We start from the raw sequence: 19,743 nt of genomic DNA on the forward strand, positions 1-19,743 counted from the left end.
TTGCTCTACTTTCTTCACATAAGCTTAAATAGAAAATAGGTGCCAAGCTGACTCATGATATTCAGCTAACAATGTAAATAATGTGACATAATAAAAAATAATCACTTTCATCAAATATAAGACATTGTCTTTTTCCCTGTGAGCAATCCTACCTTTTAGAAAGCAAGTCATATTCATGTAAAATCATCAGCAAACTTTCTACAACGTTGAGTTCACTTATCTTCTCCCTACATTCTGGGCTACAAATTGAAAACTATTAGTAACTACTAAAAACAAAGCTTACCATATTCACTTATTTAATATCCTAGCTCTCATAGTTTCCTGAAGAGGAGAAACAAAATGCAATATAGCTCCATGGGGCAGGGCAGCATCAAATTCCCACGTTCAATAAACATTATCTGTCGCCAGTTTGATTAACAGTATGATGATAACACAACTCCCCGTCTGCAAAGGGAATCATGCTGTTTGACCGAGCTAAAATATGTAAATGAGCTGTGTGTCTTTTAACAGATGAATGGATAGAGCAAGTGTAATATACACAATTACAAATTATTCAGCCATAAAAAAAAAAAAACCTGAAAGGCATCACGCTAAGTGAAACCAGCCAGACAGTGAAACCATACAACACTATATGGTATCACTTACATGTGGAATCTAAAAACAACAACAAAACCGATTACACAGAAACAGAACAGAATAGTTAGTGGGTGGCTGCCAGGGTCTGGGAAGAGGAGGAAATGGGAAGACGTAGGTTAAAGTAAGGAGTCTAAACTTGCGGTTGCAAGAATGAACACTGAGGATGTAATGCAGACGTAATGCACAGCACAGTGACTACAGTTAGTAATGCGGTGTCCTGTACTTGAAAGCTGCTGAGAGCAGACCTGTGTTCTTGTCACACACACACACACACACACACACACACACACATGTTAACCGTGTGAGGTGACGGATGTATTCATTATCTTGTTCTTGGCAATCATTCCACAATGTATATCAAGTCACCACATTGTACACTTTACATACATACAATTACATTTGTCAATTATTTCCTATAAAAGTTGGAGAAAAAATTCAAACACAAAAAAGCAATGATCCACTTATTGTCATAAAATATATTTAAAGCTCTTTTATTTGAAGTAATCATGACATGTGTCAGAGAACAGGTTATCTAGATTTTTTAAGGGTAAAAATGTTTGAAAATATTTTATATGTTAAAATAAAATACACAGGTACACAAGAAAAGAATGAAAAAAAGAAGGCTGGGAAGATTGAATTATCAAAGAAACATTGTGATAATTCTGAAAGTACAAGTAAGTGAGGGTTGGATGAAAAATTAGGTAAATATTTCTAGTCAGAAAAAAAAAGGAAAATTTAACCTGTGATTTGCTTTTTCAACAACTGAAATTTTAAAATGATACTTTTCCATGCAGGATCCTCTTCAATATATCAACGGCATGTCACGCCTATTTTTCCAAGGAGGTAACAAAGTAGAGAAACGGATCTATTTTCCTTCCCCGCCAGGGAAACTGCTACAGCAGCAGAGCTGGAAAGTGTATCAAAAGGCACTTACCTCTCAGCGAGGCTGGCCAGAGCCAGAAGGGCGCCCAACAGAACGTTAGTATCTCGGGCCCCGAGCAAATTTACCAGTATCTGAAAAGATGAAGTCAAAGAGTTTAATTACATAAGTACCACAGGCTTCTTGAAACAACATACTGCCTCTTTGTACAGATCATAGAGGCCTGACCTCAGAAGGAGTTCCCTTAAACATTCACAGAATCCAGTTCTTCACAAAGGCCAGGTGTTGCTCCCTCCGTCCTTCCGAGCTCTTGACACTAGCGCCCTGTAACCATTCCCTGCCCGGGACAGACGGGGAAAGGGCCCGAGCCACATGGCAGCCCGTTCTCACGCTTCCCTCCACTCCCCTGTGCCCAGGAGTCTGCTCTGCCTCCTCCCGCCCCTTGCCAAGCACAGGTGGGGAGACTCATGACATAAACACTGGTCATAATAACGAAGTACATACAACACCAGTCACTGGGAACACATTCTCGGTCAGGCGTTGTGTTAGGCACTTTCCAAATTATGAAACTATTTTTCGCCCAAACACTGAAAACTCACTTTTCCCCAAAACTAAGCAAGACACGGCATCACCATCAAGCACTCCATTTGGCTCTCGGACCTCTAATTAATGTTGAAGGAGCATCGGTCAGCGCTTCCAGACTTTATCCCAACCAACATGACGTGGCCAGGGGTCTTCTAGACCTTACCAGCTGACGTCTCCGAATTCCCACTAATGTAAGTTTGTTTCTCTTCTTCCTACATTTTTATAACTCGGGGTCCCCCAAAAGTGCACACCCAAATGTATTCTAGGCCAGACCTGCAACAACTGCTGGAAGATTTTTTGGTTTCCATCGTGAAGATTTTTCACCTTCATGATTCCATGTATTTTTTGTGGAGCTGTCATTGTCTTTGTTTCTCTGACCCTTTTCCTCTTTTTTGCCTCTCGCCTTTTCTTTCCTCTATTTTCTAACTTAATGTTTTCCAAACCTCCGCCACTGATATCCATATCACAATTTTTGCCACATCCACTTAACACCTCGGTGTTACTTAAAAATGTTTTTTTAATTTCTAAAAAATAATATCATAAAATATATAGCTATTTAAATAAAAAATGCCCAGCTATCTATGACCTAGAATCATCCCCTATGTAAAGAGCAGCACCTCAGGCGACCTTGCTCTAATATACGCTGGACGGTGGCCGACTCTGGGATTTGAGAAACCCACAGATTATTGAGACTTGGCTCTAGGCAGCTACCATCTAAACAGTTTTGCTATAAATATAAACTTAGCCTGATTAAATCTGCATTAACCATCTTGAAATGTACATTTGACCTACATGCTCATATATTACATCACCCGGTTATGAGGTTGCACCATGTGAAATTGGCCCACGGACCATGGCAATTTCATTCGGCTCAAACTGACATAACCCTGAAACTCATTCTGTGAAACTAAAAAACACCCTCTTTTGTAATATTGGGATATTCCAAACTTTATGAGATAGGTATTATTATTAACCCAACTTTGTAGATGGAAAGTAAATAAGTTCTGACATTTTCATAGAAGTTTAATGGCACAGAAAATATTTTTACCAAATTCTGCTGCTCGGGAAATCTCTCTTATATAAAGTGAGCTTGCACTCAAAATCTTAAACACGATCCCTGGTTGGCGTGGCTCAGTTGGTTGGTGCATCATCCCGTACACCGAAAGGTCGCAGGTTTGATCCCTGGTGAGGGCACATACCTAGGTTTTGAATTCAGTCCCCGGTTGGGGCACATGCAAGAGGTAACCTATTGATGTACCTCTCTCACATCGATGTTTCTCTCCCTCCTTCTCTCTCCCTCCCTTCCCCTCTCTAAACATGTCCTCAGGTGAGGAATAAAAAAGAAAAAACTTAAACATTAAATTGGGTTTTTTAAAGATAAGAGCTGCGATCTGAAAGTCTTCCTTCTGGTGCTGTATGGGATGTATTTATATGAGTACACGCCTTGTACTGATGTATTTGTAAACACACCTAGGGTTGGTTTATGTACAGCCAGGGTTCTCCAAGCAACACATAAGTTATGCAATCAACTTAGCTGGTATTAAGTGACATGGGAAAAAAATAGTTTCAGAAAACTCTATAATTGCCCCTTTGACTGACAAAGAATAACAAATGGTTAGTGGAGATTTACAACCAGAGGCATGCTTAGCGGTTGTGTGAACTGTAATTCCAGGGGACTTGACCACACCGGCCCCGAGCCCCACCCAGCCTGTGAACCTCTGCCAGGCGGAGTTCAGTGTTAACTCCTCCCAGAACCACTCACCTTGTGGGCTCCGCTTGTGGTGACCCATTCTCTTTGGTCTTTGACAGCAGCAAGTTTTTGAAAAATATCTATAAAGGAAAGAAGTAACTCAAAGAGTGACTCAGACCTTCAAGAGGGCAGGACTCCTAGAACCTCAGGTCTGAAGTGTGGACGGGTGAATGGAGAAAGGGCAAACGGAAGAGAGATAACCCAGAAGGGACCATGGAGGGGGAGGAATGGGGTGATTTGTTTTTTATTCAAGAATTACCTCTCAAGCTCAGCTAGTACTTATTGTATAATACTATTATAATAATGGAATAAGGGAGATAGCAAAAAAAGGAAATCTTTTCTTCCACATAAAGTTAAATGGGTTTCCTAATATCATTACAAGTTCAAAGTGAAAGCTGTTTTTCAAAGATCCTCCCTATAGAGATTTTGGCTTTACAAAGAGGAGAGAGAAAACCAGCGAATGGGAGGACCTAGCAAGGCTCCTCAGCTGAGGGAGACCGTTGTCCCCAAAGGACCGTCAGGGTGCCTAGCGCTGGCCACCTGCCCTTCTCTCCCTGTAACCGAGACACAGAGTGCTGTCCCATGAACACACGGGGAACAGGTCTGTGCACCAAGAAAGGGGGCCAGGGGCCCCCACGGCAGGACACCTCTGGCTCTTCAGACATGAGAGGATGGGAGGGGGAGCTGGGAGGAGCCTCCGAAGACAGAAGATTGAGTGACCAGAGAATAGGTCATCCACACAGACCAATATGTTCACATTATTGTCATCATACTAGTGTTTTGTGTCCTCTGTTTTGTTTTAATGTTCTGGACATTCCGGAGTGCTTGAGGTAATTATCATCATTAACTCAACTTTACAGGTTAAAACTGAATAGCCTCTGACCATTTTAATGGGCATTAAAGGAGCCAAAAAATATGTTTCCAAAATCTGCTGTTATGGAAGTCTCTCCTGAATTAAATCAAGAAAGCCTGTGCTCAATGAAACAAACAAGCAAACAATAAAAACAAAGACACTGAAATAGAGAACAAGTGGGCAGCGACCAGAGGGGAGAGGGAAGGGAACTTAAGGGGAAAAAGGGGGAGGGATTTTGAGGAACAAGTATGAAAGACACAGAGATGAGGACTGGGGGGGGGGAAATGAGAGGGAGGGGGGAGACCGGGCGGGGGGGGGAGGGGAAAAAATGTACTTGAAAAGTAACTAAATAAAATTAAAAAAAAAAACAAAAAACAAACTATTGTCACTGAAAAAAAAAAAAAAAGAAAGAAAATCTTCCTAAACTTGATATTGGGCTTTTCAAGGTAATAGCAGTGACCTAAGCCTTCCTTCCGGGTATATTTTGGCACTGACTATAACACTTGGCATAAAGTATCAACACATAACTGGACATGGATACACTCATAAATATTCAAAGTATCCCTTTTACTGCTGAAAACACTATACTGCTTATTCTTGCAAGTTCAGAGAGTCGGCTGTTTCTCCACCAAAGTGCTTACATGTCATGTTGACCAGTTTGTCCACGCTGTGCTGCTCTTCGCCATAGCCGAGGTACTCGTTGGCCACAATCTCCATGTACTGCCGGAGGGAGCAAACCAATAGGCAAGTCAAAGACAAGACACGGAAAAGCACACAAGCCAGTGACAAGATTGTGCACTTCTTAAATGACCGGTAGGTGGCGCAACAGATTCAGCAAATAATAGTGCTCTGGACCCGTTTCACTCAAGTGGGAAAAGGTGGTTGAGTTTCTGATTCTTTTGCGCTGTCTTGCATGCCCTGAGGTTGAGGGAGGGGCCATGTAAAAACTGTATAAACTCTTAAAAGTCCCCAAATAGTCTATAAATAAATAAGTTCATAGTGTAATTTAGTCTGCATGTATAAGAAACAAATAAGAGGCAAAATACATAATAGATATAATTTCATTTATTCATTATAACTTTTTAGTAGAATTTTTACAACACATATACTTCATTGAGTTTAAATTTTATAATATCCTAAGTTATAGCTAACCAGCCTACAAGCAGATAGTACTAAGAATAAGGTGGGCATGGGATAGTCTAATAGTTCCTAACTATGGGTAACTGATAAGAAATAGGTTCAGAAAGACACATTAATTTCTGATATTACAATGGAAGTTAAAGTGAATAAGAATATCACTCACAATATAATTTTATGAAGAGTATTCCATTAATTGAGGAAAATCTCCAGCCAATTTTTTAAAATCTTAAAAACAAAAGCTAGATACATTATATCGATTTCCCAAGAATGAAAATATAATAAAATAAAAGACTTAACGTTCAATTGCTATTAACCTCAATCTTCCTTTAATAATTTGGAATGAGTTCTCAGAGCCACAGGCTTCTCAGGAAAGCAAATTTTTCTGTGCATACCATGGGCTTGAGGAGAACGGCTGTCGCCACCCAAAGCCATGCCATGTTTTCTCAAATTAATAAACCCAGACTTTTTATTAGCTCAGCACATGTATTCTCCTGCTTACTTTTCCTTGGTAGTTACCAAAGCAGAACAATAAATGGAGTTAAAAGCATTCTTCACATTGTCATTTACTTGTTAAAATCTTGGTGAGCACAGTAATTCTTTTTGGGTGTGAGAAAGCTGTGAACAGCTTCACAAGCAATGTTTTCCCCCATCACTTGGTAACTGCAAGGCTGAGGACTCAGGCCTGCCAACCAAGGCCTCTTTCTTTCCACCACTAACTAAAGATCTGTGACCTTTTACAGCACCTTCTCCTTTCCACAGGCTGGGTAAAGTGAGCCCAATTAGCCAAACAAAATGTCACAGGTCCCACCCTGCTCTCTGACTATCTTGCTGCTTCACACTCACAACTCACACCCCACTCCTCCCCTTAATAGGCAGCCTAAGATTTAAAAAAAAAAAAAAAAAAGGCATCTATCTTCTGGCACATGCCTACGTCATCCTTGCCCAGAGCCACGGCACAAAATGGAAAGGCAAGACCATTGGCCGCAAAAGGAATCTTACCTGAGCTAGGTTTTCAATCCCACCCAAGGTATGGAGTATTTCCTAATAAATAAAAACAACAGAACATACATTAAAAATGAGGGTGGAGGAAAAGTTGCATGCAATTTTATTAAATCATGAGATTTAGATTATTTTAGGAAGATCCACGTTCTAACATAAATATGGAAAGTTTCAATGTCTGTCATTCACACTTCATTTAAGATAAACTGTTAATGCCCTAGCTGGTGTGGCTCAGTGGACTGAGCACGGGCCTGTGAAGCAGAGGGTCGCTGGTTCGATTCCCAGTCGGGGCACATGCCTGGGTTGCAGGCCAGGTCCCCATGGGGGATGCATGAGAGGCAACCACACATTGCTGTTTCTCTCCCACTCTTTCTCCTTCCCTTCCCCCTCTCTCTAAAAATACATAAAATATTAAAAGATAAACTGTTAATAAAAATGAAAGGTGGGTTGAGATTTGGAAACTGTAATTATGTGCAGAACTTCAGCCAAACTCCACGTCTTTCCACTTCCTCCCATGTCATCAAAAGATGTTAGAACTGGAGACTGTTAGATATCATTTCCTTCAACCCCTTCATGTTGTGGATTACGGAAACGGAGACCCAGAAAGGTAAATCACTTTGCCTAAGTGACAAGTAGAGACGAGAATCCAGAGTCACCAAACTCCTGGGACCTTCCTCTAAGCCTGTGCCTGGCGTGGTCCGCGGACCAGCAGCCTCGGTCTCGCCTGGGAGCTGACCAGAAACGTGGAATGTCCAACTCAGCCCGGACCTGCTGGATCACACTCTGAAACTCAGCGAGATCCCCGGGAAATGCACGCGCTCAGTGAGGCCTGAGAAGCAGTGCTGTTATAGACTAGATCGCAGGGCTCCCCCTTCAACTGATTGGGCTCATCGTCTTCTTAAACCTGTGCTCTTCTAAACCAGTGTAAAGATAATCTCTGCAAAATGTCTCCTGAGACAGGTCTTTAAGTCTAATTCCCAATAAGAAGGCATTTTATTACACTTCTGAAGCTGCTCTAAAAGTGCTAATTGGGAAAGAGGAGGAATGGGAGGCTGGAGTCATGAAAAGGACTTGCTTGAAACTCTATGAATAGTAAATGCTCTCAGGTTATTCACACTGACATCTGTTTTCAGGCCAACATACTTCTGGTGGCCCTAACCCGTTTAATTAAAGCTGTATTGACATCTCCCTTCTCACCTGACCTGCTCACAAGGAAGTTATCTGAAATATAAACGTCAGCCACCGTGGCAGTTCTGGGAAATGCAGGGGGATGAGTACGTGCGTGAGAGAGAGAACAGCGCAGTCCCACCAGGAGGCTGGCCGAGTGACCAGGGGGAGGAGTGCTCCGGGCCTCCCGGGTCAAGGCTCCCTGATTCTGTGTGAAGTGACTTTGGAAACACTAAACATACCCAGGTTTAAATTAAGAATGAAGGCACATTTATAACTCAATTAAAAATAGTTCTGTGACTAGCTACTAACTTGAATTCTCACTCTTGCTACTCAATCTAGACAAGCTATAATTAAAGTATATGAGTATTGTACATACATTATTCCTACTTATGGCAGGACATTGCGTACATCTAAAAATAACATTTTAAAACTATATTTATTCTACAAATTTTTTTTTCATTCCTGTTATGTAAAACTCTTGTGTTAGGCTCTTAAGAGGACACAGATATACAGATGATTCAGGAAGCATAAGGTATTGATAGATCTACAAATAATGGGAATCTCAGACAGGATCTGGTCAGTGTTCAAAGAAAGTTGTACACAAAGTGCTACGATACCCCAGGGAAGGGACACATCACACCCCGCTGAAAGGACCGAGGGAAACGTCATAAGGGTGATGGCCTCAGGTGAGCTGAGAAAGATGGGAAGACTTGCTGAGGAAAAGAGAGGGGAAGAGGGGGAAATAAAGGACATTCCAAGCGAAGAGAACAGTAAGCTCAGGTGCACAGAAGTTGAGCAGAAAGAGTACAAGTTGTTCTCTAACTCTGCAGAGCACTTCCATGACTCGATGGAGGGCATCACTGGGAACAGCGTTGGAGAAGCAGGAAGGAATCCCACCGCGGCAGGGCTTGGACACGCACCTGCATCTGGACTTCGTGGTGCAGACCATGAACCCCAGTGAAAATGTGTGAACAAGAGACTGGCTGGAGTCAGTTGTAAGGACTTCCCTCCAGTCTCAGAATAAATGGGGATGCAAAGTGTCTTAGAATAAATGGGGATGCACTTGGTTGGCAGCGGCCATAGGAAGGCAGATGGAGACATGGGGATAGGTTTTCAAGTGGTAGGATGAACTGAACAGGAAGACACACTGGGAGACAGGGACTAAAGTAGAAGACATCACCATATTTGAGCCTGGGCGACTGGGGACAGGGACATGATTAGCACACACAGGAAAGAGGGAAGAATAGACCAGGTCAGAGGAGAAGGCTCGACATAGACATACAGAGTTTCTGATGGCAAATACAGGTGGAAAATAAAAGTACAAGTGGCCATGAAAGCTGAGATGAGGGCAAAAGATTGAAATCTGACATAAAGGAGAGTTAAATCTGAAGCTTGGATGAGAAGACACCAAGGGAAAGAATAATATTTCAATGATTGGTCATGGTCATGGTTGTTTTCAACTGTTTACCTTGACAAAAAATACATCTATCCAATCACATTAACAATACAGGACTAAGTCTGTTTCCCCCACTATGTTATGAGCATGACCATTCTATTCTGCACAGTGGGTGGCATTAGAAATTCACCCCCCCAAAAAAAAAGAAGCTTCATGATCAAATTCACAGTAGCTTGGGAAATGCTAGGGGCTGAGTTAAACAGAGTTTAACGAGGTACTTCATCATAGGACTCCTCGGAGCTTTCAATTCTGCCACGTACCCTCAGTCTCCAAGGGAAGAACCAGACAGCAGCTTTTCCTCAACATCATTCATTGAAGCACAATTCTTTTCACAGAACACTTTTTAACTACCGTGAACGGCGGCTTGAGAAATGCTGTTATGAAATATAAGAAGGGCCAAGAGGCTCCGTCCCTCCCAGAGAATTTTGTTGCTATGTACTCAAGAATTTACCCCTCGTTTATGAAATAAACACTCCGCCACCTCCCCTGCTCCTATGGAGACTGGAGTCCGGCCAGGAGATTGCTCAGAGACCCATGGCCTGCCTTGTATTTCCTTTGGTTACACCAATAGGATTGCTTTAACCCGAGAGCATCAACTGGAGAAAAGCAAGACCACAAGGTACGCACATACCCGGGCTTGACAGGCTGGTTACTGATCTGAAAGGCAAACATGCTGCACGCTTAGATTGCAGCAAGGCCGCCGGCGTGCCCTTTCGGGCCTCAGACTTTCTCTCCCTGGTCACAGGCACAAGGCCACAGACTGGGTTCTGCCCTTCTGAGCCTGATGACCTGGGGAATGCCCTGTAGTCAATCAGTCCGCCAGTTCAGTGTGCAACATGTGAACAAGTGTCTTTGTTCTGCCGAGTCCCTGAGTTTTTCCTTAAAAAAAAATGATACAGTAATATAATGTGGATAAAATGTATGTCTAAAAAAATGGAGCATACTGCATGCCAATATGGGTGTTGTTAGAACAATACACCACTATTTTCACCACAGCTGAAAACGTCATTGCCTTCAGACGTGCTCATCCCAAACCTCCCGAGCAGCTAAATCAGTGTTTCACACAGCGCAGTGAGCCCGATACTGAACCATTAACGTGATCACTCTCTGTGCAGCACTCATCAGCGCTGCCACACTGTTGCTCCTCCATGACGTCGTTACGGCCCCTCCCTGCGCCGCCCTCTGTGTACCTTCCCAGGAGCAAAGGCAACCACCCTGCCAGGGGGCCTGCGGAAGAGCCGCGGAGGTCCCCGGACAGTCACCGAGTACAGCCTGCCACGGCCGTTGTGCCCCTTTGCACTCTTCCACATTATTCAGAACCCCAAAGAGCTTTCGTCTGTGTGGGCCATGTCTATTTCTGTTTCCCATATCAGCAATTGCAAGTGAGAAGTTCTGAACACACCGGAGTTCGCCGCACACGCTGCACCCGCCAGCAGAGCCCCGAAGGATCGCGCCCCCTGCCGGCACTGGACCGCCCCACAGGGCCCGGGTTAGACTGTGCGAGCATGCGTCGGGGCAAACGCCATGCCAGCATTGCTGGGAAGGAAGTTCTGGTCCCGTGGCCCCCCTGAGTAGAACTCGGAGACCTGTAAGCAGTTCCCAGACCATACTTGGGTCCATTTTGCTACTGTGTCATCGAGATGGCTGCCAAATAGCCCTGGAAACTTGGGGTGGGTAGGTGTTGGTGAGTGAAAAACAGCAACAGCAACAAATGAGAGTTGAAGCCCAGAGCCAGGGAGATGGGGAGATGGGGAAGATGAGGATAAAGAAAATGACTTTGAAAAAGCTAACCTTTGGAAAGGCAGGATTTTAAAAAGGAGCAAGTAAATAGCGAGAGGTTACTGCAGGCTGACAGAAAACGCGAGAGGCGTGTACCGCTACCAAGGCCGAGGGGTGCGAGCACCGAGGGAAGGCATTCAGCCAGACTGTCTTCTTACTGGTTTCTAATGTCATTGTAGTGAGGGGCTTTTAGGATATTCTCTTTATCCTTGATAAATAACATGCTATGTCGCTAGGAGTCCAGGTGGGCATTTATCTTCATGCTGCTTGGGACTCCAACTACATCTGAAATCTCAGAATATGTGTCTTCCTCTAATGACAGAAAACTCTAAGCAATGATGGCTTCTCTTCATCCAGTGTTTTCTTGCTGGAGTCTCTAGTAAGCACACGTGGAAGCCTCTGCACACTGACAGACAAGATTCAATCTACGAGCCACCAGCCTGCAGCCTCTGGCGGGAGGAACGGTGACTGAGGCATCACACACGAGGGTCTCTTTAAACGGCCTCCAGACAGAACCTTGGACACAGAATGCAACGTGCAAGTTACGCGATACATCAGTCCAGAGAGAAAGGAAGTGGGTTCAGGAGACATCTCCTGACCTTTCAAAAATGTAGTCATGAAGAAGTGTAGTCATGATAGAAGATGCAAAAAGACATCCAGGTCAAGGAAAGGGTACCTTTGTGATAAAAAAAAAAAAAAAACAAGAAGGGGGCCTCTGACAACACCACGAATAGAACAGAAGACACGGCCTTGGAACAACCAGGGGATATTTCTTTCAAAACAAGAAGAGAAGTGAAGTTGCAGGATAACCCAAGAATTCCCCGCAACTAAGAGGAGGAAACAAGAGAGCTCCCACTGGGACGTCTTCAGAGTCCCCTGTCAAACAGATGATGGACTTTGATGAGAATGGCAGGTGCTGGGGGCGGGTTGGGTGTGAGAAGTGGAGAGGGCTTGGAACAGCCGCTGCGGGCCCTGCGAGGCTGATTCCACAAGCGAGGAAAGGAATGCTGAGCTGCCGCGAAGGCTTGCTGACATTCTCGGGCACAAACTGTCGTAAATCCCAGCCCAGCCTGGTGACTTTGGCCAAGAATTCTTGGCAACTTCAGATCTTAAATAACTGCCTGAGCACACGCTCTTCTTTGTGAAGAGTGGCAGCGGGAGAGATTCAGAGATCATCCCCTTCTAGGGAACGACTGGAAATCAGCCACAGATACGGTTTAGTGTGTGTTTTGGTCACGTACTCCCATAAACAAAGGGCTGACTGCATTCTTTCCTTTGGAGAGCACTCCAGTCAACCCTGTTTCAATCCATCAAGGACTAGATTAAGAAAGGAGATTAGCAGAGCATGACACAACTGTCATCGATTTTCTGAACAAACAGAACATCTCTAAGGCAAATATTTTGCTAATTTCCGTAAGTGAAATAAACTAGCTCTCCGCCCTCCTTCATGAATATATATACAATGTTCTCATCCAAACTAAGACATGCTGGAGAATACAAGAAGGTGCTATTAATAATTAAGTGGGAACCATGAGCACAACTGGAACCGACCCAGGCAAAGTAGAACATATGGTTCAGCCTTATTATATATGGCCCCCACAAAATTGCTAATGGCAGCTCGGAAATGCATGGAACACACAGTTTTGTATGTTTTTGGTCACGAGAGAAATGGACAACTCCCAGCAAACTCTGAGCAACCAGGACATAAAGCCATCAGAGTGTGCCAAATCCCATATTCAAATGACTGGGGTTAGCTAACCCATAATAGCACAGAGCCAGCCTAGAATAAAGAGGGAAGAAGCAGGTGATTCTTGTAAAGGACAAATGTGAAGCCACCATGACTCTGAGAAGACTCAAGTCGGAGCAGGCTCTGTGGCTGGCTAATGCCGAAACACTGTTTTGGTTTTCAAACCAAGTTTGGAACAGATGTACAGAAACATATTCGACTGAAATGATAATCCATCAATAAAATCAAATCCAAAATATAAGATCTTCAGAGTGGCCTGAGCTTCCCAGTAGCTTATCTGGACCAAACATAAAAGGAGACACTTCTTAGGGAAAAAAAAAAATCTATGAAGATTACCAAAGCATGTACGAGTAATTAGAATGCTCCTTGGATATTCAAAAACAGCAAGCAGAAACAACAGTGACTAATGAGTGATCTTGAGGCCCTGGGGAAGTGGTTCTCAAACTCTGGTGGTCCCCCGACTGGCAGCGGCGGCATCACTGGAGAACTGGTTAGCAGTGCAGATTATCGGGCCCTCCCTGAACATGCTGAATCAGGAACTGCCATCTTTACATCCGACATGTGCTTCTGATGTGCAGAGAGTTGAAGGGCTGCCCTTGATGGAAGCAGCTATCCAGCAGCCGGGATTAGAGGTGTAACTTCTGAAGTCCGGGTGAAGGGTTAGGTCAGCTTTTCTTCAGAGCCTTACTGCTAAAGCACTAAGTTCTTGCTGCCTCTTTGTGGGCCATGGACCAGTGGTAACGACATCCCCTGGAAGCTTGTTCGACGTGCAGAATCGGGCTCCCATGTACACTGACTGAAGCAGAACCAGCATTTCCAAGGTCCCCAGGTGATTCCTCTACACAGTCAAGTTTGAGAAGCACTAAACATTCTAATAACCAGTGAGACCAGTGGGAGGCCCCTTGCTCACCTCTCACTCAGGGGCTGGGGTTAGACTTGGGGAAGCACGTGGGCTCTGAAACAGCTGCTAACGCTGCAGGCCCTGCCTTTCCTACAGGCCCCCTCTGTGGCTTCCTAAGAAACCTCCACTTGTCACTGCTGACTTTGACCTAGTGAGCTGCTTAGCCTTGAACATGGTTGAAGGTGTGGCTAGGGACACAGCTCTCTGAACTGCCTGTGGTTTGAAATGCCCAGTAATAATAAAAACATAGGCCAGTGTGTAATCCACTCCAATCTCACAGGTAATATAGTAGAAATGGACAGATTTTTTGTCCCAATAAATCACTTCTCTTTTTAAATAGCAGATGAGATCCTTCCCAAATTTGGGAGCCATTGAGTTGTGTAAGAGAAAAAATAGTTAACACATGTGCTCCAAAGAAAAACCCACCAGATTTTTTTTTTCATCTTCATCACAAGTAAAAAATATCTGTATTTTTTTTTTCAACCAACCTGGTAACATGGATCCCTCATTAGCAGTCTCAGACAGATTAACACTCTCAGGAAATGAATAGACGGGGCTCGATTCACCCACTCTCTGGAAGGAGAAAACAGGAGAGAACATGTTTGTTCATGTCGAAAGACCAACGTGCCAGTTCATGAATAAACAAGACTGTGGAGGAGAATAAGGAACATACAAAGGAATAACATTAGTTTACTAAAAACTTCATCTGCATGCCCTGGCTGGGGTGGCTCAGTGGATTGATTGCCAGCCTGCAAACCAAAGGGTCACGGGTTCAATTCCCAGTCAGGACACGTGCCTGGATTGTGGGCCAGGTCCCCAGTAGAGGGCAAGCGAGAGACAACCACACACTGATGTCTCTCTCTCTCTTTCTCCCTCCCTTTCCTTTTCTCTAAAAATAAATATATTGAATCTTTTTCAAAAATGAAATAAAACTTAATCTTTAGTGGGAACTGTTACTCGGGACTTAAACGCTTGACCCATTTTAATGCAAAACACATGAAAACCATCATCACCCTGAAGTGCAGGCCCACAGTGTCACGTGGCTTGCCAGGCCCTTACCGACTCCAGGCAGCCCCGGACCAAAACAAATAGCTAGAGGACCCTGTAATTAGGTTCCACTTAATAAGAATGGGTGCCCTAATAACTTAGTATCCATTTGAAAAATAATACACATATGCTAAAAGAAAAATGTTTGCATTTTATTCTTAAATAACCACATTCACTTATCAATGGGGGGTGTGCACGCAGACACTGAGCAACCGCTCCAGCCTTGGAATCGGGTTGGGCAGCAGCGTCTCTGTGTCCACTTCCACCTGCCTTTCACCACAGCAACCGTGGAAAACCCAGCGTCAGTGAGACACGCCATCCAGGCGCCCAGGAAGTAGCACAAGCTTAGTGCGGAAGTCGTAAACTAAACTACTTCGTGTAGTTTGCACTGCAGCTGACGGCTACCATGTATCCCTGTTGTCCTTGAAAATTTGAAATATGCCCTGACACCCCAGGGTGTTCCCTGAAGCCCCCAGGGCACTTCAGTGGGCAGCTGGGGTGACTGAGCCTTCGGTGCTTCCCATGGCAGCCCTCTGTGGTGTTTTAGCACTGGAGCCTCCCAGAGAATTGGAAAGATGCTCCCTGAGGTGACACGAGACCAGTTGAGAGCAGCTGTTCTAACCCAATGTGTGTCGTGGTGCAGACGCCACCAACACGGCACAGGCTGCATCGGAGGTGAGAAGCTAGGAGGCTGAGCACTTGCGGGGACAGCAGCTTGCCACTGTGCGCCCTGCCTGAGTCAGCCCTGCAAGGTGGTCCCTGCCAGGTGACCCTTTTCTCACACTGCTCTCCGAGCTGGTCTAACACGGCACTTGGTACAAATGTTAACAGAAACCTAAAATCAAAAGTATCTGCTATTCCATACTTAGACAGGAAAAACTAAGGAAGATAGAGGACGTTGTTCCAGATTAGAATCCACAGAATTTCTCCCCCCCTTTCTCGCACCTCCACAGCTGAGCTGGTTGTGCATCAGGCGAGGTCACTTTAAAGGACCTGCCCCTCTGTCAACTGAAGCATTTACTAGAGCTGGATCCCAAGCCAACTCTTGCCTGGCTTGTCCCATCTTGATCCTTAATGGTAGAATTTACCTTCGTCTTCTCTACAGTCCTGAGAAATTCAGCTCTGCCCACAAACCTGCACATCCCAAACCTGAGTGCAGAAGTCCCGACCTCCTCAAAGGCAGGATAGACATCTGGGATTACTGTCACTAAAAGGAGGTGTCCTCCCCCACCCTGTCTCACTGACACTCCACCACAAGCCACTCACCATTCCTGCCATCTACCAAGCCTTAGTTAGCTCATGGGAAGGAAGTTGGTAAACATGTTTTTCCCACAGCCTCATATCACCAAGGGTGCATGACTGTTCTGTATAGATCAGAGCCCCACACAGAGGCCTGGCCCAGTGGGGAGAGGGTGGACAAGCTGTCCCAAGAGCGTTGCTGGTTGAGAATTATTCTTCCTGCCATCACCAAGGCTCCTGGCTGGAGCTGCCCACCCCAGCTGCGGTCAACACTACAACCCTTCTCCAGCACAAGCAGGTGGCAGTAACACCTTTCCTATGGACGCAACCCCGCTTTCTTCTTAAGAAAAGGGCAGGATTCAACCTCTCCCAGGGCTACTAGCCCGGCAGAACTATCCAAGCTCGCACTGGGAAGCTGTACTACATACAGTTCATCCTGACTCCCCCACGTTGGGAAAAATAATGCAGATTGAAATCTCTGAATCTAAAACAATCACCTATGGGAAAACTTGTAAAGATGTGGTTATTCTGAGGCTCCTATTGCAGAGAAAATAGCTTTAGTCTTTATCAGTAGGGAAATGGCACATGACTGGTTTCCCTTGCAGTGCTTGGGTGAGCTAAAGATCGCATGCATGCACCCCAATGAGTGTTGGAAGCAACCTAGCCCATCAGTCAATGAATGGATCAAAAAACTGGTACATTTAGACAATGGAATTCTATGCAGCAGAAAGAAAGGAGCTACTACCCTTTACAACAGCATGGATGGAACTGGAAAGCATTATGCTGAGGGAAATAAACCAGGTGGTGAAAAACAAATGCCATATGATCTCACCTATAAGTGGAACCTCATCAACATAACAAACAAGTGAGCAAAATAGAACCAGAGACACTGAAATAGAGAACAGGCTGACAGTGACCAGAGGGGAGAGGGGAGGGAATTTCAGGGGGAAAGGGGAAGGGTTTACAGGAACAAGTATAAAGGACACATGGACAAAAACAGGGGCGGGGGTGGAAACGAGAGGGGATGGGGAGCACTGGGGAGGTGGGCTGGGATGGGAGTAAAAGGCAGAAAACTGTACTCGAACAATTAAAATAAAATTAAAAAAAGAAGAAAGATCGCATGCAGCCTCGACTGCCCTGCCAAGATACATCCCACAGACCTGACGGGAAGAAGGGTTAAGGTGCAACAGCTGCTGGCCACCTCATGAGGTGCAATGCTGATGGCCTCCCATTACTTAAGGCACAGGTGGCAAACACAAGGCCCTCTACCTTGTGTTACCCAGCTCAACACCTTGTCTCTACCTGGTGGCAACGCCAAGCTCTCACTTAACTGTTAAGGAGCAGTTACATTTATACAATCCTAAAATTACATTTGGCCCTTTTAAGGCAACGGTGAGGCTGATGTGGCCCCCGCTGAAAATGAGTTTGACACCCCTGCCTTAAGGAAAAAACCATGAGACATACTGAGAGATGATTCTTGGTACAAATATTTGTACATTTGGTATTATCCCTAACTGTATGCAATCTTTATGAGAAAAGTTCATGGCCTCGCCAATATTTTTTCATATCAGAATAAATATGAAATGCTTTTTGTTTCCTGCCCCCTCTTAAAAAAGAGAGAGAAAAAAATGATTCCACAATGGGTTTTAATTTCTTTTTAACTATTAAAGGAGTGTAAATAAATGAAAAGTTTCAGAAAAGTCAGAGAGTTGAAAGTTCTATTCCAAGCAAGTGGCATTCTTTTTGCTTTGCAGTTTTGGGACCAAAGTCCAAGTTATTAATATTTCTACATGATTCTGGCCCCCACTGCTGTAAATGTAAATAGAATTCCTGGTGTCCGAGTCGTCTGGCTTCTCCTCTCTGAGCACTGACCTCTGAGGGGGCAGTTGTCCCTTCCTTGGCTCCCAGCCCTGGACTCCCCACAAGAATGTGGCACCTCGCATGCAGCTCTGGTGTTCAAGGGGAATGGCGTGTCCTGTAAGACGATATAGATCTCTGTTTGCCTGAAGTTGGGGGACGAGGAAACACACAGTTCTCAGCGCCACCGAGAACTGCAGAGAATAGTGGTGACAGCCTGCGGGTTGGCCTCCTTTCACTGCAGCAGCAACTGTGGCCCCGAGGCGCAGAGTGACTGGCCCAAGGCTGCGTGGAGATGCAAGCTGGTGCCTGACTCCCAGGCCAGGGCTCCTGCCATCCTCCCCAAGCTGGCCTGACTCGAGGGGATGACAGAAGAGAAAGTGACTCTTGTTATGGGAGCGGGAGGGCTCAGCCCAGGGGCCGGGGGTCCTTTGAGGCAGCTCTGAAAAACCTGTCTGTCTGCAAAGATAGTGTTTCCCGGGAGACTCATGTCCCAATATAGCATCCACGCAGCATCGGATTCACAGCAGGCAAATATTTATCCCCTCTTGTGACTGAACTTTTGCCACAGCTTTCACAGGACTATTAATACATGGCAGCGTGACCAGCTCCCATGGCCTTTGTCTGCGACCAGCTGCCATGTCACTTTCAGCATCAGATGCCACCTTCCGCTGTCAATGTAAAGAGAAGGAAGCTGGGATCAGGCTGAAAAGGGAAAGGGTAGTTGGGGGTTCACCTTCTCCTATGGTGGAAGAAACCAATACATGGTATGAGCGTTCCAGGGAAACATCAGTCACAAAGCTGCGATGTTGAATATTGAATCAAGCTGCGAATACTGAGATAAAGGAGAGCATCGGGTGGTCTGGGGCTAAGTGAATCCAGGGGCTGACGAAAACACCGGAGGTTTCAATCTAGACCCCGTTTGCAATGTGCTTCCCTCTATCTCGCTCCCAGAATAAGCAGCAACTTCATGATAGGGTGTTACTTATATTTCCCGTTTCATATTGTTGTATTATTTGCTTTACTACAAACAACAGCAAAACTGCCAATTTTTAACTCCAAATGTTAAAGTAGAAGAACTCAAGCCTGTTTCAAAATAAGTATTACCACAAATTCAGATGACAGAGCCCTATCTTTTGGATAGTTGATAAAGTAAAATAACATCAAAGTAGAAGTTGATTATAAATGAATATTCAAGGAATCTACTCATTGGTTCCACTATTCTTAATGGATCTTTGTTCTTCCTCTGTGTCTGCCACTAAACTCACCCAGAGCAGGCACCCTATCAGAAGTCCATCCAAGGAATCACGCTGGTCCCTAAAGTCAGATGTTGAGCAGAAAGGACTGTCTTCTGGCTGTTCCTTCTAGATAGCTAATGAAGGTTTCAGAGGTAGAATGCTTTCAAACATTTATTCATCACCTACTAGGAGCCAGGCACGGTTACACACCCAGGGACGAAAGCATGCATTTGTGTTCATGGCGCTTCTTCTAAAGGGAGAAGACCACCAATACACACAAAGATGAAAATGTATATGGGGTGGTGGTGACCAGTGAAGAACAGCTAAGGTTAAGGGCATAGGGACACCAGGGATGCTATTTTAGGACAGTCAGAGAAGGGTTCTCTGATCAGATTAGCATCTGAGTGAACTGAGGAGAGGGTCTAGGTCAGGATAGCAGAAGAGTTAAGTATATAGTCCCTGAGCA

The 19,743-nt window shown here is 44.8% G+C and overlaps 1 protein-coding gene across 6 annotated transcripts in view; it reads right to left on the reverse strand.

Annotated features, from left to right (window-relative positions):
- The window catches only part of NEK10 (NIMA related kinase 10), a 175,034-nt gene that overhangs the window by 122,494 nt on the left and 32,797 nt on the right, over positions 1-19,743 (reverse strand). For 5 of the 6 annotated variants that reach the window (XM_037135565.2, XM_053669247.1, XM_053669249.1 and 2 more), the window contains exons 6-11: positions 14,385-14,469; positions 6,844-6,885; positions 5,346-5,424; positions 3,864-3,931; positions 1,571-1,650; positions 153-239 (exon numbers count right to left, since the gene is read on the reverse strand). In XM_037135565.2, coding sequence (XP_036991460.2) covers positions 153-239; positions 1,571-1,650; positions 3,864-3,931; positions 5,346-5,424; positions 6,844-6,885; positions 14,385-14,469 — 441 coding nt within the window. Of the gene's footprint in view, positions 1-152; positions 240-1,570; positions 1,651-3,863; positions 3,932-5,345; positions 5,425-6,843; positions 6,886-11,260; positions 11,563-14,384; positions 14,470-19,743 lie in introns of those variants that run through there. The other variant, XM_053669251.1, reaches the window with a different exon arrangement.

The sequence above is a fragment of the Artibeus jamaicensis genome, unplaced genomic scaffold, assembly GCF_021234435.1.
Source record: "Artibeus jamaicensis isolate MK-2021 breed Jamaican fruit bat unplaced genomic scaffold, CSHL_Jam_final contig_519, whole genome shotgun sequence".
Taxonomy (NCBI): domain Eukaryota; kingdom Metazoa; phylum Chordata; class Mammalia; order Chiroptera; family Phyllostomidae; genus Artibeus; species Artibeus jamaicensis.